Source organism: Lepus europaeus, chromosome 9, assembly GCF_033115175.1.
Source record: "Lepus europaeus isolate LE1 chromosome 9, mLepTim1.pri, whole genome shotgun sequence".
NCBI classification, from domain to species: domain Eukaryota; kingdom Metazoa; phylum Chordata; class Mammalia; order Lagomorpha; family Leporidae; genus Lepus; species Lepus europaeus.
The window spans coordinates 7,768,668-7,794,403 of NC_084835.1; the positions used below are offsets into that span (position 1 = coordinate 7,768,668).

At 55.2% G+C, this 25,736-nt stretch overlaps 1 protein-coding gene across 3 annotated transcripts in view; it reads left to right on the forward strand.

The window, feature by feature from the left end:
• The first annotated feature begins 1,497 nt into the window (after nucleotides 1-1,497).
• The window catches only part of TATDN2 (TatD DNase domain containing 2), a 39,407-nt gene continuing 15,168 nt past the window's right edge, over nucleotides 1,498-25,736 (forward strand). For 2 of the 3 annotated variants that reach the window (XR_009866753.1, XM_062200449.1), the window contains exons 1-5: nucleotides 1,641-2,061; nucleotides 9,081-9,563; nucleotides 18,331-19,221; nucleotides 22,848-22,975; nucleotides 25,145-25,328. Coding sequence is in view for 1 of the 3 variants with exons in the window: in XM_062200449.1 (XP_062056433.1) it covers nucleotides 1,666-2,061; nucleotides 9,081-9,563; nucleotides 18,331-19,221; nucleotides 22,848-22,975; nucleotides 25,145-25,328 (2,082 nt within the window). In the remaining 2 variants the exon portion in view is untranslated. Of the gene's footprint in view, nucleotides 2,062-9,080; nucleotides 9,564-18,330; nucleotides 19,222-22,847; nucleotides 22,976-25,144; nucleotides 25,329-25,522; nucleotides 25,620-25,736 lie in introns of all 3 variants that reach the window. The other variant, XR_009866754.1, reaches the window with a different exon arrangement.

A 25,736-nucleotide genomic window follows, 5' to 3' on the forward strand; every position in this document is an offset into this window, starting at 1 on the left:
ACAAGGGATGCTCCGCAGTGTGCTGTGAACTTCTGCAGAAAGCAAGGAGCGGCTGCATCTGACCAGCTCCTGCCGGGGATCCAGACGCTACCAACGGTGGGGCCGTCGGAGGAGTGTGTCGCGATTCGCACTGGAGTCATGGATTTCCGGGGTCATCACTGCCTAACGAGTGCAAAATGGCAGTTGTTTGTTCTTAAATGAGCTTAGCCATTGTTTTTAGACTTACCTATTTATTTGAGAGGTAGGGTTGGGGCTGGCGTTGTGGCATAAGCGGTAAAGCCACCGCCTGCTAGGCCAGCGTCCCGCATGGGCGCTGTCTCGTGTTCCAGCTGCTGCTTGCTAAGATGGCCCCAGTGCTGAGACCCCTGCCACCAGCGGGGGAGACCCGGATTCAGCTCCTGGCTTCTGCCTGGCTCAGCCCTGGTCATTGCGGCCCTCTGGGGAGTGAACCAGTGATGGAAGATCTCTCTCTGTCTCTGTAACCCTGACTTTCAAATAAATAAATAAAATCTTAGAGTGCCAGGGAGGGAGGGAGGGAGGGCCAGAGACCCTCCATGCGTGGGCTCACTCCCCAGACGGCCCCGGCAGCCAGGCCCGGGCCAGACCCCGGGCAGACCCCAGCCCACTGCGCAGCGCTGGCCTCCCACCCTTCCCGGGTGCGTCTGCCGGCAGGTGGACCAGAGGTGGGGTGGGGTGGGGGCCTGAAGCCGGCTCCTGACCGTCTTGCCCAGAGTTTAGGGCTTTCCCACGGCCTTGTCCGGTTCTCATAAGGAATCATTTCGTGACGCGGGGGTGCTCATCACTGAGGCCAGCAGCCCTGCGCGCCACGCGTTGCATTTTCCCAAGTCTGCTCCTCATCTCGATGGGATTTTTTTGCTAGGCAGATAGTCTACGTCTTTGGGCACTCTGTATTTCGTGGCTTCTGAGGTCAGATTCCAAGCCTGCCACGCCCCGGGGGTGTTCTGCCGGGTCAGCGAACGTGAACGTGCAAGCTTCGGGCCCGGGGCTCGCGGGCGCCCCCTACCTGTGTCAGCATGGGCCTGCGGCCCGGCCGCAGCTTCGCGCTTTTCAAATCCACGTGAGCGTCTCCGCCCCTCCGGGCTTCCAGCCAGTGGGCGAGCTCTGTGAGGCTCAGCGTCCCGCCTCCGAGCCGCTCGACCAAGGGGCGAGCTCCATCTTACTCGGAGTCCCGCCCCTTGCCGATACGCGCAACGGGCGCCGTCCAATAGGCTCAGGCCCCGCCCCCGTTGCGCGCTGGCTTGCGGGCCGCGGCGCTCGTTCCGGGGGAGCCGGAGTGGTCGTCGCCGCGGGCTGAGGCCGCGGCCGGCTGCGCGGAGGGCTGAGGCGCGGGCGAGCGGCGGGGCCGAGGGGCGGCGACCGGGCCGCGGCGGGAGGGGCGGCCGCCTGGGCCGCGGGGCCGGCGACCGGGGCCTCGGGGCCGCGCGCCCGCCATGCGCCGCGCCTTCGGGGGGCTCCGGCTTCGCTGAGGCGGCTTTGTGCCGCGGCGCCCGGCGCTCCCGGAAGCACGTCGTGTGCCCGCCCGCCCGGGACTGGCATGGGCAGCGGGAGCAGGCGAGACAGGTGTGCGCGGCCGGCGCCCGGCGTGCTCGCTCGGGCTCGGGTGGGGTCCAGCCGGGGCGCCCCGTGTCTGCCTCGCAGGTGCCCATGGCGTCGGAGCGGCGCAAGGTCAAGCACCGCTGGAGCGGCCCCTCGGAAGGGGGCCCTAGCAAGCGCAGCTGCGTCCGGGAGCCCGGGGACGTGGCCCCCTCCGGCCGGCCGGCCCCGAGCCCTGAGCCGCCTTCGCCGGGGGCGCGCAGCCCCCAGCGCCTGAAAGCCCCGCGGGAGGACGATGTGGCCCGCACGCCGAGGTTCCCCCGGGGCTCCGCGCGCCGCAGGCGCTCCTCCTCCTCTTCCTCCTCTTCCTCCTCCTCCTCCCGCTCCTCCAAAGGCTGCCTGATTCGCCGCACGCGGGGCTTCGTCTCCTCGAGGGGCTCTCTGCGCCCTGCCAACCCCTCCCTGGAGGAAATGGCGTCCCTGGAAGAGGAGGCTTGCAGCCTCAAGGTGGGTGGGTGCACCGCCCTGCGGCTGGGGGTGGGGTTTGGGTGGGACGAGCCCGAAGTCCGTGCCTCGGAGGGACTCTGGGGTCCTCCCAGGATCCTGCTGTCCCCAAACCAGGCGAGCAGGACGTGGCCCAGGGGTGGCCTCTCTCCCGTGGAGAGGTGGTGTGCAGACTTGGCAGCACCGGGGGCCTCGGCTTGGGCTTCCAGGTGATGAGCGCTCTCCCGCCCCCGTACGGACACGTGCGGCGGGCGTGCCAGGTGGGTCGCAGGCACGGACCCCGACGTGGAAGTGCTTCCCTGTAGTGTCCCGGAAGGAGGGCGGCCCTCGCTCTGGGAAGCGGCGAGTTTGGTTTTCGGCCAGGTCTCGTGCGTGTCGCGTTGTCGCTTGCTGGCGCGGGTGTGGTTGCTTGGTTGATGCTGGAGGTTAGAGTGTTTGGTGCAAACACGCAGGCAGGTCGCCGGGCACCAGGGCGCGTGCTCCGCAGAGTCAGGCTCTGGACGGGTCTGGACTGGGGGCTTGGCAGCGTTCTAGGAGCTTGAGTTTGTGTTCTGGGTTTTGGTGCTCCAGACCTGATTGATTTATTTATTTATTTATTTATTTAAGAACTTCTGTGTGCTGGTTCGCTTCCCAAATGGCCACGTCGGCCAGGGCTGGGCCTGGCTGAAGCCAGGAACCAGGAGCTGCTTCTCGGTCTCCCACGTGGGCCGTCTTCCTCTGCTTTCCCAGGCACATTAGCAGGGAGCTGAATCAGAAGTGGAGCAGCCGGGACTCGAACCAGCGCCCATATGGGATGGTGGAGCTACAGGCTGTGGCATAGCCCTCTGCGCTTTAACTGGCTGTGCCACAGCGTTGGCCACCCCCAGCTCCACTCCAGGCCTTTAGTGACGAGGAGTGGGGAGAGTTTAGCCCAGGTGTTGACACTTGCGTCATGCGTCCCAGTACCTGCGTTTGCTTCCTGCTCTGCTGCAGGCTCAGGCAGTTCTTGTCACCCCTGCGAGGGGGCCGGGTCGATGTCCCAGCGTCGGCTTCAGTTGTGGGCACGTGCGTTGTGGGAGATCTCTCTCACAACTAATGTAAAAAAGTGAAACGGTGCGTCCGTGGGGAGGTGAGGGGAAGTCGGCTGAAGTGGGCTGCTCCTACAGGAAGTGACTTGTGTTGTTAAGGCTTTGCTTATTTGGAAGAATGACAGATCTCCCATTCGTTCATTCCTGCGATGGCCCACAGCTGCTGTGGCCAGGCAGGGCTGGAGCAGGAATTCCCTTGGGGTTTCCAGGTTGGTGGCAGGAAGCTGCGTACTTGGGCCGTCATCCCAGGCTCTTCAGCAGGGAGCTGGGTCAGAGGCAGAGCAGCCAGGGCTCAGAGCAGGCCCTGTGATCCTGAATGCTGGGATGTGGGCATCCCAAGGTGGCTTGACCCTGGCCCTCTAGCGCCCGCCCCTAGAAGGCTGTTAGAAGGTGGTAGGCACAGCCCTTAGCAAAGAGGGGTTCTTTGTAAGCCTTTCCCCAGGGGTTTCCACGATGGGAAGCTGTATTTGGCTGTTTGTTTTGAGGCCTTTGGCCAACTCCCTGGAGGTATTTTCAGTGTGGACCACACAGTTTGAACTCTTGTTCGGCCACAGTGACTTTTTTTCTTTAAATTTATTTGCTTATTGCTTTGAAAGAAGAGAGAGAGCGAGCTTGCATCCGAGGTTCACACCCTAGATAGCCTCAACGGCTGGGTCTGGACTGGGCCAAACCCAGGGCCTGAGAGCTTCTTCCAGGTCTCCCACGTGGGTGGCAGGGGACCACCTTCCGAAGCTTTTCCCCAGGCTGTTAGCAAGGGGCTGGATTGGAAGTGGAGCAGCCGGGACTCAAACTGGCACCCATGTGGGATGCTGGCATTGCAGGCTGCTGCTTTACCCGCTGTGCCACAGCGTTGGTCCCCAGTGCTGATTCCCAACCCCCCAGATGGTGAGTTGGAAAGTCCTTTTTTGTGGTGTAACAGTGCTGAATAAGGGCAGGCCTTGGGCGCTTGGGCTAAGATGCTGCTTGGGATGCCCGCACCCCGTATTGGAGTGCTTAGGATCCAGTACCTGGCTTCTTCCTGATCCTGACTTCCTGCTCATGTGCCGGAGAGGCAGTGGATGAGGGCTAAAGGACTTGGACTCCTGCCACCCAGGAGGGAAATCCGGATTGAGTTCCCAGCCCGGCTTTTGGGGGCATCTGGGGAGTGAACTGGCAAATGGAATAAAAATAATTTTAACATGGGGGTCAGTTAAATATGGAACTTTGAAACTGTTTAAGTTTTTTTTTTTTTTTAAGATTTATTTATTCATTTGAGAGGCAGAGTTACAGAGAGAGGTGGGGAGAGAGAGAGAGATAGAGAGAGAGAGAGGTAGGTCTCCCATCTGCTGGCTGACTCCCCAAATGGCCACAATGGCCAGAACTGGGCTAATCTGGAGCCAGGAGCTTCTTTTGGGACTCCGAGGTGTGTGCAGGAGCCCAAACACTTGGACCATCTTCCACTGCTTTTCCAGGCAATTAGCAGAGCTGGATCAGAAGAGGAGCAGCCGGGACTTGAACTGGTGCCCATATGGGATGCCGGTGCCGCAGATGGAGGCTTAAACATGCTGTTTAATTTTTTTTTTTTTTTAAGATTTATTTATTTATTTGAAAGAGTTACACAGAGAAGAGGCAGAGAGAGAGAGGTCTTCCATCTGCTGGTTCACTCCCCAATTGGCTGCAACAGCCAGAGCTGTGCCGATCTGAAGGCAGGAGACAGAAGTCTGGAGCTTCTTCCAGGTCTCCCACACGGGTGCAGGGGCCCAAGGACTTGGGCCATCTTCTGCTGCTTTCCCAGGGCATAACAACTGGATCGGAGGTGGAGCAGCCGGGACCTGAACCAGCACCCATATGGGATGCCAGCACAGCAGGCGGCAGCTTTACCCGCTACGCCACAGCACCAGTCTCCTGTTTAATTTTGTCCTCAGGCTTTTGTGATATGGTGTCAGAGGACTTGGGTAGCTCCTAAGGTAACTGCAGTGACTGTTAGGGAAGCTTGGAGGAGCGGGCAGTTTGCTTAGGTGCTTAGCTCAGGCTGTTCTGCAAATGGGCTGCAGACTTGAGGGTGTGGCCTGGAGTCTGGGTGGGGCTAATGTAGGATTGACCCAGCTTTCTTTCATTAAAGCCAAAGGGGCTTTGTTTTTCTAGAATCCAGTTTGATAAGCATCTGAGGGTTAGAGCCAGTGGAGACAGCTGTGTCTCTCTCAAAATGAAAATAAGTATACTACTCACCTTTTGAAAAATGTTTATCTTCCACCTACTTGAAAGGCAGAGCAAGAGAGGAATCTTCCATCTGCTGGTTCACCCCCAAATGCCTGCAAAGCCCAGGGTTGGACCAGGCCGGAGCCTGGAGCCAGGGGCTCCATCCAGGTCTGCCACGTGGGGGCAAGGGCCCAGTACCTGAGCCATTTCCTGCTGCCTCCCAGGGAGCACATGAGCAGGAGGCTGGAAGCGGGAGGGGAGCTGGGACTCTGAGAGGGGAGGCAGGCTTCCCAAGGATGCAGGTGTCCCAAGTGTCTCAGTGCCAGCCCAGGAGTTGCATTTTAAGATTTATTTATTTATTTGAAAGTCAAAGTTAAACAGAGAGAGGAGAGGCGGAGAGAGAGAGGGAGAGGTGTTCCATCCACTGGTTCACTCTCCAACTAGCCGCAATAGCCAGAGCTGTGCCGATCCGAAGCCAGGAGCCGGGAGCCTCTTCCTGGTCTCCCACGTGGGTGCAGGGGCCCAAGGACTTGGGCCATCTTCTGCTTTCCCAGGCCATAGCAGAGAGCCGGCTTGGAAGTGGAGCAGCTGGGAGTAGAACCTGTGCCCACATGGATGCCAGTGCTTCAGGCCAGAGCGTTAACCCTCTGTGGCACAGAGCCAGCTCCCAGGATTTGCATTTTTGACTGCCTCGGCGCTCTGTGGAGAGGGGAAGGAGGGCGAGGCAGGGAGCTGGTCCGGAGCTGTTGGCGTGCTGAGGGCTGGCGTGACAGCTCTGCTGGGTGTTCACCCTGCCTGCAGAGGCGCACAGCTCCTGAGCAGTGCTGCGGTGGACACAGAAGCTCCTTTTTCGGAGGTGGGTGGTGCTTCCCTTCTTGGTGCTTTGCCCGCGTCGCCCAGTGCTCGTGCAGCCTCCTGTCGGCGACACTCTGTGTCGGTGACCTCTGCAGCCTTTGGCAGTGTCTGTTGGATGCTCTGCCCCCTTGGTTTCCGGGACGCCAGGGAGAGTCTGAGTTTGAGTCCTGGTTCTGCCGCGGACAGGCCCTGTGGCAGTTCCTCTTGTGGTGAAGCCGCAGGAAGTGTCGGGTGGATTATTCCACTCCTGACTTTTCTTCACCTACTGTGTGGTCCTGGTCTTCCCAGCCAAGGCGGGCACAGCGTAGGCTGCCAGGTCTTCACAGCGTTCAGTGTTTACAGAAAATTCACAGGCAGAATTCGTGACTCCAGCCCAAAATGCTGCCTTGAACTCAAGGCAGGTGGCACCACCCCCTGCCCACTTCCTCTCCGCCTTTGTTCTTTCTCTCCTTGGGACTCCGCGCTCCCTAACCAGTGCAGCTGTGTTCGCTGTCCTGTGCGACCCCTCCAGCTTTCCCTTCCCTCCCCGACTAGACCGGCTTTCCCAGGCCATAGTGGAGAGCTGAGTCAGAAGTGGAGCAGCTGGGACTCGAACCGGCACCCATATGAGATGCTGGCACTGCAGGCGGCGGCTTTACCCCCTGTGCTGCAGCGCCGGCTCCAAGGTTTCTGGTTTTATTTGAAGAAAGTGGGCTCTGTGACTTGGGTCCAGTACTCTCAGGTGGCACCTGTTGACTGGGCTTGAGGAGCAGTGGCCTTCCAGGAGACATAGGTGCTCTTGTTTGCTGTGGACGTCACCTTGCCGTGTTGTGTGATAGCTGCTCTGGGGGACGAGGGTAAGGGCCAGAGGTGGAGGAGCAGCCAGAGGAGGAAGATAATGGCTTTACAGGCTGGATAGGAGTTTATCAAGCAGAAACTGGGGCTGAGGAAGTGAGATGTGACAGCGTGTAAGAGCGGGGGACATGCCCAGCTGGGCAGGTGCTTGGTGCTTGTGGAGGGAAGCGGGTGTCGGAGAAGTGGGCTGGCAGGTGGGGCTGTGTCTTTGACAGTAGGCCCAGGCCTGTCAGGTTTATGTTGAATGTTTATTCGATTTTCATAAATTACAAAGGTATAAAGAAAGAAAAATTGGGGCAAGTGTGTGACGCAGCAGACCAAGCTGCACCTTGGGATGCCTGCATCCCACGCTGGAGAGCCTGGTTCCTGTTTGCCGTCCAGTTTCCTGCTGATGCACCTGGGAGGCTGCAGATACTGGGCAAGCACTTGAGCGCCTGCCACCTGCACGGGGGCCTCCTAGTTGCTGGCTTCACCTGTTGCTTGCATTTTTGGGGAATGAACCAGTGGACAGGAGATTCCTGTCTGTGTCTCCTCTTGTCTGTCATTCTGCCTTTCAAATTCATTAGCTAATTGAAAAATAAAAACGACCTGCAACCCCTTCTCTCAGTCCCTTTAGACGTGCGTTAGAAAGTTCGGAAAAGTAGAGACCACGGCAAGTTTGGAGAAGTTCCACATGGAAATCAAAGCCTCCTTCCTTGTCCATCTCCCCTGCTGCCGACAGTGGGAGTAGTCCAGGACAGGCAAACCTGAGTAACGTGCGTATGTGCTGACGGGCCACACTGGCACCGTGTTGCTGTGTTCTGAAGCTCTTGAGATCTTTTTGGAAGCAAGGATGTTGCGTGCTTCCTGTGGGGAAACGCACCTCAGAAGATGCAGGAGGCGGGGAGAGTGGCAGCCCCTCCTCCCTCTCCCCAGAGATAGGCGCTGTGGGAGGCTTATCTTTCCTTACCGTGCACATCCACACGTGGAGGGCATTCTGTTCTTGGCACACGAGGGCGGGCTTGCTGTGTGGGGTGCAGGGGATGGCCACGGCTGGGGGTGGGGCCTGCTTTGCTTTGGTAGAGGGCAGGATTGGGACACTTGGTGTGGAGGTCTTTCTCCTCAGTGTATTTCTTGGGTTTTTTTTTTTTTTTTTTTGTTAATATTTATTTATTTGAAAGGCAGAGTAACAGATTACGTGAGATGTTCCATCTGCTGGTTCACTCTACAAATGGCACAACACCTGAGACTGGGCCAGGCTGAAGCCAGGAGCCTGGAGTGGCTTTCGAGTCTCCCGTTTGGGTGGCAGGGGCCGAGTATTGGGCCGTTGTCCGCAGCCGTCCCAGGCGTGTCAGCAGGCAGCCCAGCCCTGCGTTTACTTGTGAGAGGAGTTGAAGGGCTGCGTGCCAGGGCTGTAGAATGCCTTGCAGCGGGGTGGGGCTGGGTCAGTGCAGGGGAGGCCCAGGGCTCTGCTCTGATTCCCGGGGACACTTGTGAGTGTTCGTCCACGAGCCTGAGGTCTGAGTTACAGATGGTCTAGCGTTTTCCCTGTGGCCTCCTTCGGTGAGAGGGTGTGAGAGGGAAAAGAATGGAACCAGGTGTCTGCTCTGTCTCTGAGGAGGTTGGGGGAGGAGAGAGCCTCCTGCCTGAGTGGTCTTTGGAAGACAGAGGCAACGTCCTGCCGTGGCTGGAGGCATCTGGGAAGCTTGGAGGCTTGGGACGTGAGGGAGAGGGTCACTCACGACTCCTGGGCTTGCAGCTGTGGGCCAGGCCTTCCTCTCTCCGGGTCCTTTGATTTTGGGATTGACGGGCTGGTTTGTAGGAACCCTTTGGGGGCGTATTTGGAGTGCTTGCCTTCCAGGAGCAAGCTAGCTAATGTCAGGGACGGTCGGTATCAGCTCATCGCTCCCCACGAGGGAGAGGCTGTCATCGGACGACCACAGGGAGGTGAAGAAACGGCGGCACATGGCTCCCTTTCCCAGGGCGCTCCGTGGGGCGGGCTGGGGTGGGCTGCAGCCACGTCGCTGTGCTGCCTTGGACTCGGGGAGCTACCGTGATTTATGGGATTGCCCTCGGGACAGCTCCTTCCACGTCTGCCCTCTCTTCCAGGATGATTCCAAAGACAGTTCTCGAGACCCCACGAACTCTGAGTTTGCAGCTGAGGCTGAGGGCCAGGATGAAGTGACTGAGGAACCACACAAGGTGCAGAGAAGGAGGCGGGAGAGGCTTCGAGACCAGGGCTCCACTGTGATCTATCTGAAGGCTCTCCAGGGCATCCTGGGGAAATCGATGCCGAAGCGGAAGGGAGAGGCTGTTCCCCGGGCAAAGTCAAGCCCAGGGGAGCGTCCCAGCCAGGGAGAAGGACTGGCCAGGAGCGTCTCGGTCGCCACCCCTCAGAAGGAGCAAGAATCCGCTGTGGAGCAGGAGGAGCTGGTGCAGGAGGGGAGCAGCTTCTGTGACCGCAGAGTGGTCATCGACCCTGCAGAGTCACCCGGCAGGGAGCCGCTTGGTGACCGAAGGGCGGTCAAGGACGAGCCTTCTGCGCCCCTGGAGTTCTGGGATGATTCTGACTCCCACGTTGACATCCACAAGGTGAGTGATGCGCAGACCAGCCATTTGGAGCTTATCTTTGTAGCCTGATCTCGTTACTCATTAAAAGCAGTGCTTGCCTTAACCAGGTCTCCAGGAACAAAAGGAGGGGTCTCTGACGACATAGCTTCCACCTCAGTACAGTGCTACCTTTATTTATTTATTGGCTTTATGTGTTGTTGAGATCTGGGTTTAGCTGTTGTATCAAAGATGGAAGTAAGGGGCTGGTGTTGTGCAGTGGGTTAAGCTGCTCCCTGTGACGCCAGCACTCCGTGAGCACCAGTTCCGGTTCAAGCTCCTCTGTGTCCAGTCCACTCCCTGATAATGTGAAAGATGGCCTGAGTACTTGGGTCCCTGGTCCCCATGTGGAGACCTGGGTGGAGTTCCAGGCTCCTGGCTTCAGTCTTGCCTGTCCTTGTCTGGGGAGTGAACCAGACGATACATAATCTTTGTGTCTTTCTCTCTCAAATAAATAAAGAAATCTCTTTTTTAAAGATTGATTTTTTATTTGAAAGACAGAGTTAGAGAGGAGGAAAGGTATTAGGCTGAGTGTTTGGTCCTGTTAACATTTTATTCTCCCAGTGCTTCCCTGTCAGTTTGTTAGAGGAGCCTCTGTTTTGTTGTTTTCATTGCTTGATTTTGCTCTTGAAGGATGTGAGTGGTGATGTGGGGTTTTGTCCTCGTTTCTGTGGTTATTTGTCTCTTTGGGGTTGCTTTTCTTGTTTCGTCTCTCCCTAGGAATTGTGCAGGTGGGTGTAAGGGTGGTGCCTACTGGGCTTTTCCTTTTGACATACTAGTTCTAAGAACACTGGCTTTGTGAGTAGGTGTTCTGTTCTCGGATCCGAGTGGGGAGGCTGACATTCTTTGGTCTCTGAGAATATTAGTTACAGGTTTGTTTTCACCTTTTTCTTGTGTTTGCTGTCTTGGAGGGTGGGGCTTCCCTCACCTGCCTGGGCTCTCTGTGCTCAGATGTACAGCACTGAAATGTCAGGTGGCTGTGAGGGTCCCCAGGTGGACCTGCCGCTGTCCTGGAGCTGCTCGGTTCCTGGGGAGGAGGAACCACTGGTGTTCTGGAGTGAGGTCGAGGCAGGGGTCTGGGCGCCCACCGTCAGCCTGTGATGCCTCATCTTGGTTAAGTTTCTGTCCCCTTGGTTCAGCTTCTCTTGGCATGAGCCCTTGGCTTGAGTCGGGAGAGGGCAGACCCATCATCGCCAGGGTGGGAGCTGCTTTCCCATTTTCCTTGTGAGAGGCTGAGAGGGCCCTTTCCGTAGCTTTCTGGGGTCATGATCTCTTTCTGGGCTTTTCTCACTGCTGGCCTAGGTTTTGGCTGTCTGATCTGAGCTGATTACCCTTTGTCCATTTCCTTCCAGAATCCCATTTTTATGGGGTTTGCTCTGCCCTTCATTCTGTGTGCTTTCCCTTTGTGAGCTTATGCGTTTCAAACCGATTTCTTTTCATTTCGAAGAGTGGGTGGGAAGGACAAGGACCACGTGTCCCTCTCTAAATGGAAATCCCTCCCATGTCCAGTGGGTTTGGTACCTTAATCGTCCCGCTGAACACAGAGCGGCTGTGTAGGCTGTTGGATGTAGATCTTCGTCCTGTTTGGGACCTCGAATTCCATGAACTTTTCCAGATTTATACACGACCCCTGTTTGTCAGAGCAGACACGTGGGTTGTCTGTGTCAGGTGTGGATTGGGAGGCAGTAGGTAAGCACGTGAATGCTGGAATCAGACCCTCTGGGCTCAGATACTGGGGCTGCCTCTGAGTTGTGATCTGGGAAAAGCCACCTTACCTCAAGTCCGTGTTTCTTCATCTGTACGAAAAGGAAGTTTTCCTGATGTTGCCACGGTTAAGAAATACGGATCTGGGGTCAGTGGAATTTTCTGTAAATGGCGCGTTGATACCAACAAGCAGTGCAGTTGCCAAATCCTGGACGTGACGTGAGAGCACTGGCTCCGTGCCCAGTGTCGCCAGCTCTAGATGCATGGGATTGATGTCAGGGCAGTCTTGCTTGTTGAACCACTTGACAGGGATTCAGAAGACTCTGTTACAGATTTGTTTATAGTTTGTATTTCTAGTTCCGTGTGCATTTAAAAAAAAAAGTTTGTTTTGTTTGAAAGGTAGAGCAACAGAGCAACGGAAAGAGGGAAAGACAGAGAGCTTCTGTCCTTGGTTCATTTGCCAGATGGCCCGGCGGTGAGGTCTGGTTCAGGCTGAAGTTGGGAGTGAGGGACTGCATCCTGGCCTCCTACATGGGTGGCAAGGACCCACGTACGTGGGCCATCATCTTCTGCCTTCAGGTGCGTTAGCAAGAAGCTGGACTGGAAGAGGAGTGGCAGGGACTGGGCCTGGCACTCTGCTGTGGGATGTGCGCTCCACCACCGTGCCCGCCTCACGGGGGTCACTTCAGATGATGTCCTGACCCTCTTCAATAAAAATCGCAGATGAGGCCTGGGAAATGGTATTTTTTAACAAATGCCTCTGAGTGCTAGGGGTTCAGAGGCTCTCATTTGGTCTTCCATCTGATTTGCAACTTACAACTCCTTACTTACTTACAACTCTTTTTATTTTAACTTTTATTTAGGAAAAAAAATCTAAAACATTTACGAAATACACTCATTGGTCTGTCACTAATCTTCACCAGCTAACTACTTGCAGTGCTTGTGAGGACGTGAGAAAGGGTGGCCTGCTCGGAATGAGTGCCCTCGTCTTGTTTTGTCTCTGTGTTCCTTCTCTCTCTGTGGGCATTACTTTCAAAGAAATCCTAGTACCTTTTCTCCATAACTATTTCAGAGTTTTGGGTCTGGTGTTAAGGCACAACAGGTTAAGCTGCTGCCTGCTATGTTGGCATTCCATATGAGCTCCTGTTCCAGTCCCTGCTGCTGCTTCGGATCCGCTCCCTTCTAATGTGCCAGGGAAAGCAGTGGAGCCAGGCAGAAGTGCTGGGTGGACTTCCAGACTCCTGGCCCAGCCCTAGCTGTTGAAGCCGTTTGAGGAGTGAACCAAGGGATGAAAGATCTGTGTCTCTGTAACTCTGCCTTTCAAATAAGTAGAACAAAAGGAAGAGGGAGGGTAGGGTGGGAAGTACCGTTATGCTCTTAAAACTGTATATATGAAATATATTCCCTTTATATAAATTATTAAAAGTTGAAAAAGGAAATGTGCAAAATGTGTATATGTAATAAAGACTCAATAAATATTGTGTTATTATGAAAATAAATTTTATCCTAAAGTGTAAAATACACAGGATCTTAAAAAGAGAACACCACAATTTTATTACCACCCACAAACACACGACCCTTAATGTCAGTGACTAGCCAGGCACTGATGCAATTTCCCTTTTTGTTCCATGGTGCTTATTTGAAAGGCAGAGTTATAGAGACAGGGGGAGAGAGAGAGCCCTTCCATCTGCTGGTTTAGTCCCCAAATGGCTGCAGCAGCCTGGGCTATGCCCGACTCAAGCCAGGAGCCCAGAGATTGTTGCAGGCCTCTCGGGTGCAGGGGTCCAAGCACTTGGGCCATCTTCCGCTGCTTTCCCAGGTGCATTAGTGGGGAATCAGGCTGGCAGTGGAGCAGCTTGGTCTTGAACCACTGGTGCCCATATGGAATCCAGCATTGCAGGCGGTGGCTCAGCTTGTGATGCCACAACGCCAGGCCCGGCAGAGTTAATCTGTTTGTTGTAAACACCAGGGTCCTCTGGCTCTCCTGCAGCTGAGATGTTGCTGATGCAGTGCAGCACTTTGTGAATCTCTGTGATGTTCCTGGAAATTTTATTCTTTTTTTCGGAAGGCAGAGAGACAGACAGAGATCTTCCATCCACTGGTTCACTCTGCAAATGTCTGAAACAGCTGGTGCCGGACTAGATCGACGACAGGGGCCTGGATCTCCTTCTGGGTCTTCCACATGAGTCGTAGGGACCCAGTGACCTTGAGCCATCGCCGGCTGCTTCCCAGCAGGAAGCTGGCATTGGAAGTAGAGCCAGGGCTCACTCAGTGCTTCAGGGTGGGGTGCAGGTGCCAGATGGCCACCTCCTGGAATTGTTGCAAGTCATGGATTTAGGCAGGCTCTGATGTTTCCTGGAGGAATGTGATCACCTCCAGTTATGTTTTTTTGAAAGATTTATTTATTTATTTGGAAGAGACATCTTCCATCTGCTGGTTCACACCCCAGATGGCTGCATTGGCTGGGGCTGGACCAAGCCAAAGCCAGGAGAGGAGCTTCTTCTGGGTCTCCCATGTGGGTGGCAGGGCCCAAACACTTGGACCACTTTCTGTTGTTTTCTCAGGCCATAGCAGGGAGCTGGATCGGAAGTGGAGCAGCTGGGATATGAAATAGTGGCTCCTGTGGGTGCTGGCGTAGCAGGGTGGGCTTTACGTGCTGTGCCACAGCTCCGGCCCCACCTGCAATTATTTTTTAGGTTACTTTTGAGTAAATATTTCCTGTGGTTTAAAATGAGAGCCATTTAGTGAAAAACAGTTTCCTAAACCCTGTTTGCCCCTTCCTCCTCTGGGTGAGCACTGTTTGTTTATTTATTTATTTGAAAGGCACAGTTACAAAGAGGCAGAGACTAAGAGAAGTCTTCCATCTGCTGGTTCACTCCCCAGATGGCCATAACGGCCAGAGCTGGGCCGATCTGAAGCTAAGAGCCAAGAGCTTTTTTGGGTTTCCCACGTGGGTGCTGGGGCCCAAGGACTTGGGCCATCCTCCACCGCCTTCCCAGGCCATAGTAGAGAGCTGGATTGGAAGTGGAGCAGCTGAGACTCGAGACTCCAACCAGCACCCATATGGGATGCTGGCTTCGCCCTATATTGTTTTTAAAAGTGATCTTAAAGGGCTAGTGTTGTGGCACAGTGGGTTAAAGCCCTGACCTGAAGTGCCAGCATCCCATATGGACGCCGGTTCGAGTTCCAGTTGCTCCACTTCCAATCCAGCTCTCTGCTATGGCCTGGGAAAGCAGTAGAAAATCGCCTAGGTCCTTGGGCCCCTGCACCCTGTGGGAGACCGGAAGAAGCTCCTGGCTTCAGATTGGCACTGCTCCAGCCGTTGTGGCCATGTGAGGAGTGAACCAGCAGATGGAAGACTTCTCTCTGTCTCTACCTCTCTCTGTAATTCTGTCTTTCAAATAAATCTTTTTTTTTTTTTTTTTGACAGGCAGAGTTAGACAGTGAGAGAGAGAAACGTCTTCCTTCCTTTGGTTTACCCCCCAAATGGCTGCTGAGGCCGGCGTGCTGTGCCGATCCAAAACCATGAGCCAGGTGCTTCCTCCTGGTCTCCCATGCAGGTGCAGGGGCCCAAGCACTTGGGCCATCCTCCATTGCCTTCCCGGGCCACAGCAGACAGCTGGACTGTAAGAGGAGCAACCAGGACAGAATCCGGCACCCCGACCAGGACTAGAACCTGGGGTACCAGAGCCGCAGGTGAAGGATTAGCCAAGTGAGCCGTGGTGCTGGCCATAAATAAATCTTAAAAAAAAAAAAAAAAAAAGTGAACTTAAAATGCAGAAACGAAAGTGGTGTTGAAAAAATTTGCTGGATGGCGGATCCATGTGGTATATAGTGGGTTAAGTTCTCTTGGAGTGCTGGTTTCAGTCCCAGCTGTTTGACTTTTTTTTTTTTTTTTTTTTTTTTTTGGTAAAGACTTATTTTATTTATTTGAAAGAGTTACAGAGAGAGGTAGACATACAGAGAGAGGTCTTCCATCTGCTGGTTCACTCCCCAGATGGCCACAATGGCCTGAGCTGCGCTGATCCAAAGCCAGGAGCCAGGAGCTTCTTCTAGGTCTCCCATGTGGGTGCAGGGGCCCAAGGACTTGGGTCATCCTCCACTGCTTTCCCAGGCCATAGCAGAGAGCTGGATTAGAAGAGGAGCAGCCAGGACTAGAACCGGCGCCCATATGGGATGCTGGTGCTTCAGACCAGGGCTTTAACCCACTGCACCACAGCACTGGCCCCACTGTTTGACTTCTGATCCAGCTTCCTGCTTCCTTGGAAGGCAGTGGAAGGTTGTCCGAGTACGTGGGAGACCAGGATGGAGTTCTGGGTTCCTGGCTTAGCCACAGCTGTTGTGGGAATTTAGGGAGTGAACCAGTGGAATGAAGAGGTCTCTTGCTCTTTCTCTCTCTTAGTCTTGCTTTGCCTTTCAAGTCAGTTAAAATAAATATTGAGGGGAAAAAATAAACATTGCTCTGAATTGTGAAGCAGCTTAGATAAAAACCAACACTTAGAACTATCAGACTGTATCCCCAGGAGTAATGATCAGTCTGTTTCTGTTACTTTTCTCTGCCCCCTCCCCTTTGTTTTTTTTTTTTTTTTGTATTTTTGACAGGCAGAGTGGACAGTGAGAGAGAGAGACAGAGAGAAAGGTCTTCCTTTGCCGTTGGTTCACCCTCCAATGGCTGCCGCGGCTGGCGCGCTGCAGCCGGCGCACTGCGCCGATCCGATGGCATGGTCTCCCATGGGGTGCAGGACCCAAGTACTTGGGCCATCCTCCACTGCACTCCCTGGCCACAGCAAAGAGCTGGCCTGGAAGAGGGGCAACCGGGATAGAATCCGGTGCCCTGACCGGGACTAGAACCTGGTGTGCCGGCGCCGCTAGGCGGAGGATTAGCCTATTGAGCTGCGGCGCCGGCCCTCCCCTTTGTTTTTTACAGATATATTTATTTGAGAGGCAGAGCAACAGAGAGAGATGGAGTGATTTGATCACTTGCATCTGTTGGTTCACTCCCCAAAGGGTTGCAGCAGTCAGGCCTGGGCCAGAAGCCAGGAACTCCATCCTGTTCTCCCTCAGGGGCCCAAGCACTTGAACCATCTTCTGCTTACTCCCAAGATGCATTAGCAGGGAGCTGGATAGAAGCAGAGCAGCTGGGACTCAAACCAGTATCCCAGCACTTTGATGTGGGAAGTGGGTGTCCCAGGCAGCAGCCTAACCAGCAGCTACCCCTTCCCCATGCCCCCAGCCCTCCTTTTTTTAAAAAAATGAATTTAGGAAACTTCTGTAAGAGGTTGGCTTGACTGAGGTCTGTTTGGGGTCATTTGTCTCCCTTAAACTGAAGACAGCTGTAGGAGGAAGACAACTGAGTACAGGAGGCTATAAGGACTTGAATATGGACTAAGCATCCCTCATCTAAAATCAAAATTTAAAAGTTCTAAAACCTGAACTTTTTTTTTTAATTATTAAAAAATATTTAGGCCGGCGCCGCGGCTCACTAGGCTAATCCTCCGCCTTGCGGCGCTGGCACACCGGGTTCTAGTCCCGGTCGGGGCACCGGATTCTGTCCCGGTTGCCCCTCTTCCAGGCCAGCTCTCTGCTGTGGCCAGGGAGTGCAGTGGAGGATGGCCCAAGTGCTTGGGCCCTGCACCCCATGGGAGACCAGGATAAGCCCCTGGCTCCTGCCATCGGATCAGCGCGGTGCGCTGGCCGCAGCGCGCCAACCGCGGCGGCCATTGGAGGGTGAACCAACGGCAAAAGGAAGACCTTTCTCTCTGTCTCTCTCTCTCTCACTGTCCACTCTTCCTGTCAAAAAAAAAAAAAAAATTTATATACTTGAAAGAGTTACACAGAGAGAGAAGGAGAGACTGAGAGCAAGCAAGAGAGAGAGGTCTTACATCGACTGGTTCACTCTCCAATTGGCTGCAATGGCTGGAGTTGAGCCATCTGAAGCCAGGAGCTGCTTCTGGGTCTCCCACGTGGGTGCGGGGGCCCAAGGACTTAGACCATCTTCTACTGCTTTCCCAGGCCATAGCAGAGAGCTGTGTGGGAGACCCTGAAGAAGCTCCTGGCTTCAGATCAGCGCAGTTCTATCCGTTGCGGCCATCTGGGGAGTGAACCAGCAGATGGAAGACACTCTCTCTGTGTCTCCTGTCTGTGTGTAACTCTGACTTTCTAATAAATAAATAAATCTTAAAAAAAAAAAATTTGTAAAACACGGTGCCATAGGTGGCAGTGCTATGAAGGGTGCTTGGCAGTCGTAGCAACGTGTATGCATGAACTCAGCAGCTGTTGTGAGCACTCACTGTGTGCCGTGCACGGTTCTGGGTGTTTGGGAGACACTGGTGAAGATCTGTGAGGCATATGTTCCAGCAGCACTGAGTTGGTTTCCTAGTGCGTGCTGTGAGTGTTCAGTTACTGTTGCTGGCTGGTAGTTTAAGGACTTGGATTTTGCATCCGTGGTTTGTCAGCAGGGATTCAGAATGGTTCAAACTGGGCAGGTCTTGCTTGAGGGTCTCATGTGCTTCTGTTCAGATGGTGCCGAGGACTGGGGTCATCTGGACAGCTCCAGCCTGGGTAACCAAGGAGTTTGCTCAGAATGGACAGCTTACACTGCTGTCCCCTAAGCTGGGCCAGGTGGCAGACCATGCACCTACACCTCACCTCACTAGCAAGGTGCTCCGAAGGTGCCTGCCTCCCCCCTAGTGAGCAGGCTTCAGGTGCGAGGGGAGGCCTACCAGACTGTTGTGACCTGGCCTCCGAACTAAGCAGCTCTGTGTCCGCTGCCGCCTTGTTACAGGGGAGTCGTTCCGTGGCCCAGACTCGAGGCGAGGGCTTGTCGACTTGCTTTCTCAATGGAGAGTGGTGTCAGATAATTTGGGGACACATTTTGAAACGTTCCCAGCTGTAGGGTTTTGCATGGTGACTGTCGGAAAGGAGGGGCTGGGTGCTGCTGTGGGAGCAGAGGAGCCCGTGCAAAGCTGGGCGCTCCAGGGAACCGGCCGAGGACGGCCACTGGCTGGACATGGCAAGGCTGACATGGTGCTCTTGTTTCTCTCTGCAGCCCAAAGGTAGGGAGGTGGTGATGGAGCACCCCTCTTCAGGAAGCGACTGGTCAGATGTGGACGAGACCCCCACGGTCAGATTCTCTCAGGAGGAGCCTGTGGCGCTGAAGTACTCAGCGGCTCCAGAGCCGTCTTCCTACGCCACCGACTATGTCATGTACCCAGCTCATTTGTACAGTAGCCCTTGGTGTGACTACGCCCGCTACTGGACCAGCAGCCCCAAGCCTCCCGGCTACTCTGCCACAGGCAGCAGCAGCAGCAGCAGTGACCCGGCCCAGGCTGGGAGGAGCGGCCAGAGCCACCTGAGCGACTGTTCGCCCAGCTCTCCGGTCCGCTCCAACACCACCGCCAGGGCCCCAGACGCCGCGGAGGAAGGCTGGTCCCAGAATTCCCGCGCGTTCCGGTTCTCCAGGAACTCACACGGGGAAGTGAAGGAGAAGAGAACTTTCCGAGAGGAGACGCCGCCTCCGCGCCCTGGCCGAGGGTGCGCTTCTGGCTCTGTGCCCAGGAGCTGCCGGGAGGCCAGCACGGAGGAGGGCTTCATCGACACCCACTGTCACTTGGACATGCTCTACTCCAAGCTGTCCTTCAGGGGGACCTTCACCAAGTTCAGAAAAATGTACAGCAGCTCTTTCCCCAAGGAGTTCCGGGGCTGCATCTCTGACTTCTGTGACCCGCGGACGCTGACAGACCGCCTGTGGGAGGAGCTGCTGAAGGAGGACCTGGTCTGGGGGGCCTTCGGCTGCCATCCTCACTTTGCACGCTACTACAGTGAGAGTCAGGAGAGGAACCTTCTGCACGCCTTGCGGCACCCCAAGGCCGTGGCCTTTGGGGAGATGGGCTTGGACTACTCCTACAAGTGCACGACACCTGTCGCGGAGCAGCACAAGGTAAGGCGGCTCTTTGTGCATTTGGGAACACAGAGGCGTGTGAGGAAGCGGGCGATTTCCCAGGCCGCCAGAAATAGCGACTGCTGCCGTGTCCACAGTGTTGCTCTCGGGGTTTGAGCATTGCCCGTTGGCAGAGTTGAGGGTGGCAGTGGAAGACTCTGATCGGGGAGGAGTGGGACAAGAAGGAGGGCTGGCTGCATCCCTCCCCTACCAGGCAGCGTTGGCTGTCGGGGTGTCGTGTCCCAGGAGCGGGTGAGTGGGCCCGGCAGGCTCCAGGCCACGGAGGGGAGCAGGCGCTGCCAGGATTGGGTCTGGCAGCAGCTTTCCCTTGGGCACTGTTGGACACGTGTGGCTTGAGGTGGTCATGGATTAGCTGGAAGTGAGAAGTAAGAAATCTGAGCACAGTGGCAAAGTGGGTTGTTAGGAAAGTGAGACATAAAATCTGCTTTCCCAAGTGGTTTCTGTGGCACAGGCAGGGGTGGTGTGGGAGAGGAACCACTTTCAGGCAAACACTCGGAGTGTTGTTCCAGAGGTATGGCGATGTTTGTTGAACGCCTCCTTGGTGCTGAGTGTTTCAGGGTTATGCTTTCTTGGATTGCGTTCTCAGTCTTAGGCCTGCATGGGACTTGAGTGACAGCAGGTATTGTTGGCCTTGGTGAGATGGGACACGAGGCTGGAGAACAGTCAGGAGAGCAATGGCTGGTGAGGGGAGGACTAGAACGGATGCCTGCAGACCCCGCTTCTGGGTGGTTCAGAAGTGGGGACCGTGTCCTGGGAAGTCTGGGATGCAGAGCAGGTGGGCGTGGAGTGTGAGCAGGCTGCCGCCGCGTCCTGCCCTGTGCATTCGTGCAGGGAGGGAGAGAAGTCCCTGTGGGAGCTGGTTCTGGACAGATGCCTCCTTAGGAGGCAGAGCTGGGTGTTTTTTACCTAGTATCCTGGGATTCTGGGAAGGAGTGGAGAAGGGAAGAGCAAAGCAAGGGGAAAGGAGCCACCTTTATGGTGGTGAAGGTTTTCTGTGCTCACAGAGGTGACTGTAACTACTTAGCTCCGGAGGATTAGTCTGGGACAGTTTGCTGTGGATTGCACACTCGGTCGGTGTGATTGTAAGAATCCCTTGTTCTCTGGGTTCCAGAACTTGGGAGAAGGACCTGCATATGCCCCCGCAGCCCCTCTCGTGTGTGGAATTAATTACTGAGGTAACAAATGAGCAAGAGAGGCCGAGACTCGTTAATTCTGGGACCCCTGAAAGTAGTGCGTCAGCTGGGAACTGGCGTGTGAGGCGAGCAGAGCAGAAGGGTTATGCTGGGCGTTGGGTTCCCGGGAGGGTGAAGCACGAGGTCCTGCTCGGCTGCTCTCTCTCCTTCCTGCTTGTCCGCCATCCTAGTGTTTTTGAAATTTGAATGAGCTTTACAGAATTTATAAATTTAATGTTATCGTACCATAGAAAATTGGGGCAGCTGGTGGCTTGTCTTGTAACTCACTTGTCACAGATTCAAGGACATGTGTGTTGTATGTACTTGCTTTCTTAAGACAAGAAGCTAGGAAATTGAGAAAGGCGATGCATTCGGTGCAGCCATTGAGATGCTCATGGGTTCATCGGCGTTCCCTGTCAGAGCGCCTGGGCTCAAGTCCCGGCTCCCCTCCTGCTGGAGCTTCCTGCTGACGCAAGTGCTTGGGAGCACAATGACGAGTCAAGTACTTGGGGTCCTGCCACCCGCATGGGAGCCCTGGATGGAGTTCCAGGCTGCTGCTGTCAACCCAGCCTTGAATGCTGCTGGCATGTGGGGAGTGAACCAGGGGATGGGCTCTTAGTCTCTTAGATGAATAAAAATAAAATAACACCTATGTTTTAAAAAGTGATAGATTGGAGTGTTATCTGTAACCATGAAAATTTCATTAGCTGTATAGTTTGAAAAATAGAGCTGTGTGAGCTGCAGTCGTTGGCTTGTCGCCTCTAAAGAACACTTTGTAGAGACAGGAAATGAAAGACACGGTTGTGATGCTGTGGAGCCTCCTACCAGAGTAGGGGCAAAGGTGAGCAATTGTCGCCAGCCATGGCCACGGCCTCTATCCAGACTCTGATTCCAGCCCGTAGGAGTTGAAAGCATGGGTTAAAAACAGGCCGCACCAGAACTGGTGGTGACTTCGCTCTGCCAGGGCCAGAGCAGGAAGCAGGTGCCTTCTGCCGACAACTGTCAGTCTCAAGGAACAGCAGCCGACTCTCACTGATGCTAAAAACGCAAACGTGGCTTGTATTCCACAGTTGAAGAACTGCTTGTGGAAACATTAAGATGGGGCTGCTTGTTTTTAGGAACTGATACTTTTGTCCTTGGTTGTAAACCTGGCCTTGTTAGGGGAAGGAAGGGGTCCCAGCCCTGCTTTGAACAGTGTGTGTGCTTCACTGCTGAAGGCTGCAGGGGACTAGAGGTAGAGGGGGTGGAGCGTGTCTGGGGTGCTGACCAGTTGTGGTCAAGTAAAGTGAGTTTCAGAAAGCAGGCGTGGTATTGACCATTTCACTAAAGATGGCAGCAGCTGTGAGCCGGGCACTGTGCTGGAGGTGTGTGTGCACCCTCACGCACACACAGAAAGGTCTGGAGCTTCAGGACCTCTGGGGAGTAGAGGTGGAGACATTTACTTTGATCCCCGCTCCTGTGTCTCCAGATAAGCAGTGTGTGGGGTTACTGTGTAGTTGGCCTGGGCTCAAATTTGAATCCTGGCTGTGCATCTGCTGAGCTGCAAGTTGGTGAGCTGCAGATCACCTGCCCTCGCTGCACAAGGCCTGACCCTGCCCGATGTTCAGTGCCCACCTGACGTATACCTGGCTCTGTAGGAATTGCCAGTAAGCGCTAGCCATTACCCTACTTGATGTTGTTGAAAAGTAAAGAATTGGAGGGACAGGCCTTGCTGCCCAGTGGGTTGAGCCACCCCTTGTGACCCCGACATCATATGTCTTTTTGCTGGTTTGAGTTCTGGCTGCTCTGTTTCTGATCCAGCTCCCTGCTAATGTGCTTGGGAAAGCCGCAAATGATGGTCCACTCATGTGGGAGACCTAGATGGACTTCTGACTTCAGCCTAGCCCATCCCTGGCAATTGTGGCCGCTTTTGGGGAGAGAGCCAGTGGATGGGAAACCCCTTTGTGTTTCTGTCTGTATGTCTCTATCTCTCTTTGCCCTGTTTTTCTTAAGATGTATTTATTTATTTGAGAAGTAGAGTTATAGACTGAGAGGGAGAGACAGAAGGAGAGGTCTTCCATCTGCTGGTTCACTTCCCAAATGGCTGCAATGGCTGGAACTGGGTTGATCCGAAGCTAGGAACTTCATCTGGGTCTCCCATATAGGTGTAGGGGCCCAAGGACTTGGGCCATCTTCTGCTGCTTTCCCAGGCCATAGCAGAGAGCTGGATCGGAAGAGGAGCAGCTGGGATACGAAGTAATGCGTGTGTGGGATGCTGGCACCGCAGGCAGAGGCTTAGCCTACTGCACTGCAGGGCTAGCCCCACTGCCTTTCGAATAAATAAATAAATCTTAAGAAATGAATAAAAAAGGTAACAAGTTGGAGACAGTGGGGGTGTCCACTGGACAGAAGTGCCACTGACCGGCCGGTTGTCACCACCTTGTCTCCTCCCAGGTGTTTGAGAGGCAGCTACAGCTGGCCGTGGCCCTGAGGAAGCCCTTGGTGATCCACTGCCGTGAAGCTGATGAGGACCTGCTGGACGTCATGAAGAGATTTGTGCCCTCCGATTACAAGATCCATAGGTTAGGAGGGAGCTCCGTGGGCAGCGCGGGAACTCTGCCCTCTGTCCAGGACGGGAGAGATGAAAGCTCAGGGAGGGCGGCCTGGTGCAGTTTGTAAAGGAAGAGTCAGGTTGAACCACGTGGGGTGTCTGATGCTTGACCGTTTGTGACCTACAGAACGGCAGCTTCATGTGGTTCAGCTAACACCCTGCATCACCCATGAGTGAGCAGGGGCTTCTGCAGCCCCTGCGGGTGGCTGGCTGACGAGTCTCTGGCCACAAGTGAAGGCTTGTGGACTTGGAGGGGCTGCTCAGACCCTGTCCTGAAAAAACCTGTCTTTGCATCTTTGCACGAAAAAGCCGCTTCTTCCTAGTTAGTGTTGAAGTCCAGCTGGCCTTTTTCTTTTTTCTTTTTTTTTTTTTTGACAGGCAGAGTGGATAGTGAGAGAGAGAGAGACAGAGAGAAAGGTCTTCCTTTTTGCCGCTGGTTCACCCTCCAATGGCCGCTGCGGCCAGCGCATCTCGCTGATCCGAAGCCAGGAGCCAGGTGCTTCTCCTGGTCTCCCATGCGGGTACAGGGCCCGAGGACTTGGGCCATCCTCCACTGCCTTCCTGGGCCATAGCAGAGAGCTGCTGGAAGAGGGGCCTGGAAGAGGGGCAACCGGGATAGAATCTGGCGCCCCGACCGGGACTAGAACCCGGTGTGCCGGCGCCGCAAGGCGGAGGATTAGCCTGTTAAGCCACGGCACCGGCTGAGCTGGCCTTTTTCTCAGTGGCCTCTGGGGGTTCTTGAGCTTGGCAAGGAAGCCCCCCGATCCACCTCTGCCTGTGGGGAGTGGGCAGTGGCTTGGCTCTGGCGGGCCAGGCGGAGCTGCTGGGAGACAGGTGGGTTGGCAGGTGCTGTGAGCACGGAGTCTGGGACTGAGGTGGGGTTCTGAGCTGGCTCCTTTCAGATGGCTAAGGGCTGCGGGGAGAGTGGGGAGTCGAGAAGCCAAACTTGTCTACTAACAGAAGTGGGGCGGGGGCTGTTGGGCCTTTGACCCCTGCTGTGGGGGCCATGCTGTGAGGAGGCACAGTCACTTGGCTCTTTGGGGTGGGTGGCTGGTTTGATTGCTTTCTCACCTGTTTTGTGCTGAGTTTTATTTAAAATTTTTTCATTTATTTTAAAGACAAAGTGACAGAGACAGAGATCTTCCATCTACTGGCTCACTCCCCAAATGGCTGCAATGTCTAGGGCTGGGCCAGGCTGAAGCCAGGAACCAGGAACACTATCTGGGCGTCCCACATGGGTGGCCCAAGCACTTGGGCCATCTTCCGCTGCTTTCGCAGTACGTTAGTAGGGAGCTAGATTTGAAGCGGAGCAGCCCTGACTTAAAACTGGCTGGGCTGACTTTATTTTTTAAAAATGTTTTTCAATTTATTTTCATCTACTTGGAAGGCCAGAGTGGCATACACACACACACACACACAAACACACACTACATTTGCTGGTTTATCCATGAATGCCTGCAATAGTCAAGGTGTACCAAGCTGAAGACAGGAACCCAGACTCCATCCAGATCTCTGGATGGGTAGCAGGGACCCAAATGCTTGAGCCCTCACAGGCTGCCTACCAAGATGTGTTAGCAGGGAGAGGGGTGGGAAGCAGAGCAGGCAGGACTCGAGCCGGCACTTCAGAAGCTGTGGGTGTCCTCAGCCAGGGCTTGCCTGTTTGGGGCAGTGGTGGCAGGTGAACCTGGGCTGGGAGCCCAGCTGGAGGAAACCCTGAGTTGCCAAAGTGGTTCACAGCACATGTGTTGCACCGTGGACTTGTGCATTGTTGGAGTCCCCAAAGCCCTCACTGGTCCCCGTCCCCAGTGCTGTTGTCTGTGTTTCCTCCTGGTTCTTCTCGTTGTGTGGCTGTGATTTTTTCACGCGAGGGGCTCCGCTGGCAGTTCTGCTGCTTTGCCTGTCTAGCCTGCCCTGGCACTGCATGACTGCTGGCTATGCTTGGGGTGACTTGCAAGTGGCTGCCCAGGGTCCTGCCCCGGCAGAGCAGTCGCCTCCTGCAGGCTGTGCTGGGGCGAGTTGGGTTGGAGCCAGCTCTGGTCTGTGTGTGCTGTGCTGTCTGTCCCTTTCTGGGACTCCCTGGAGAGAAGGAGTTGGTGCAGTGGTTCTGAGCGCCAGCCCTGACCGGGTGTTCTCTCCCCAGGCACTGCTTCACTGGCAGCTACCCGGTCATTGAGCCCCTCTTGAAGCACTTTCCCAACATGTCCGTGGGCTTCACGGCCGTCCTGACCTACTCCTCCGCCTGGGAGGCCCGGGAAGCTCTGAGACAGATCCCACTGGACAGAATCATCGTGGAAACCGATGCCCCCTACTTCCTTCCACGCCAGGTAGGGCTGTGCTCAGGCTGAGGGGGAACGCAGGAGAGGGGGGAGCTGGGTGATCACCCATATGTGCAAGGTTGTCAGGGCCAGAGCCCCAGTGCCTTCCGGGCCCCACCTTGGGCTGCATAGCTGTGTCCTTGTTGCTCTGCAGAGCCGAACGTCTGGGGCCTGAGAAGCTGAAGGGTACCACTCTCTTCCAGGCAGTGCAGAGCCCTAGCCCGTAGAGGGCAGTCCACGGAAGCGTGGGACCCTGCTCACCCAGAGCCCCCATGACTGGGACTCTCCCTGCACGTGCAGGTAAAGGGGTCTCTACAGGGCAGCCCCAAAGAGGTCCTTCTGGGGAAGGGACAGGGAGGGAGTTCAGTGTTAGGGCGGGGTCCAGAAGGCACAGCCATGTGGGGGACATTTGATGTC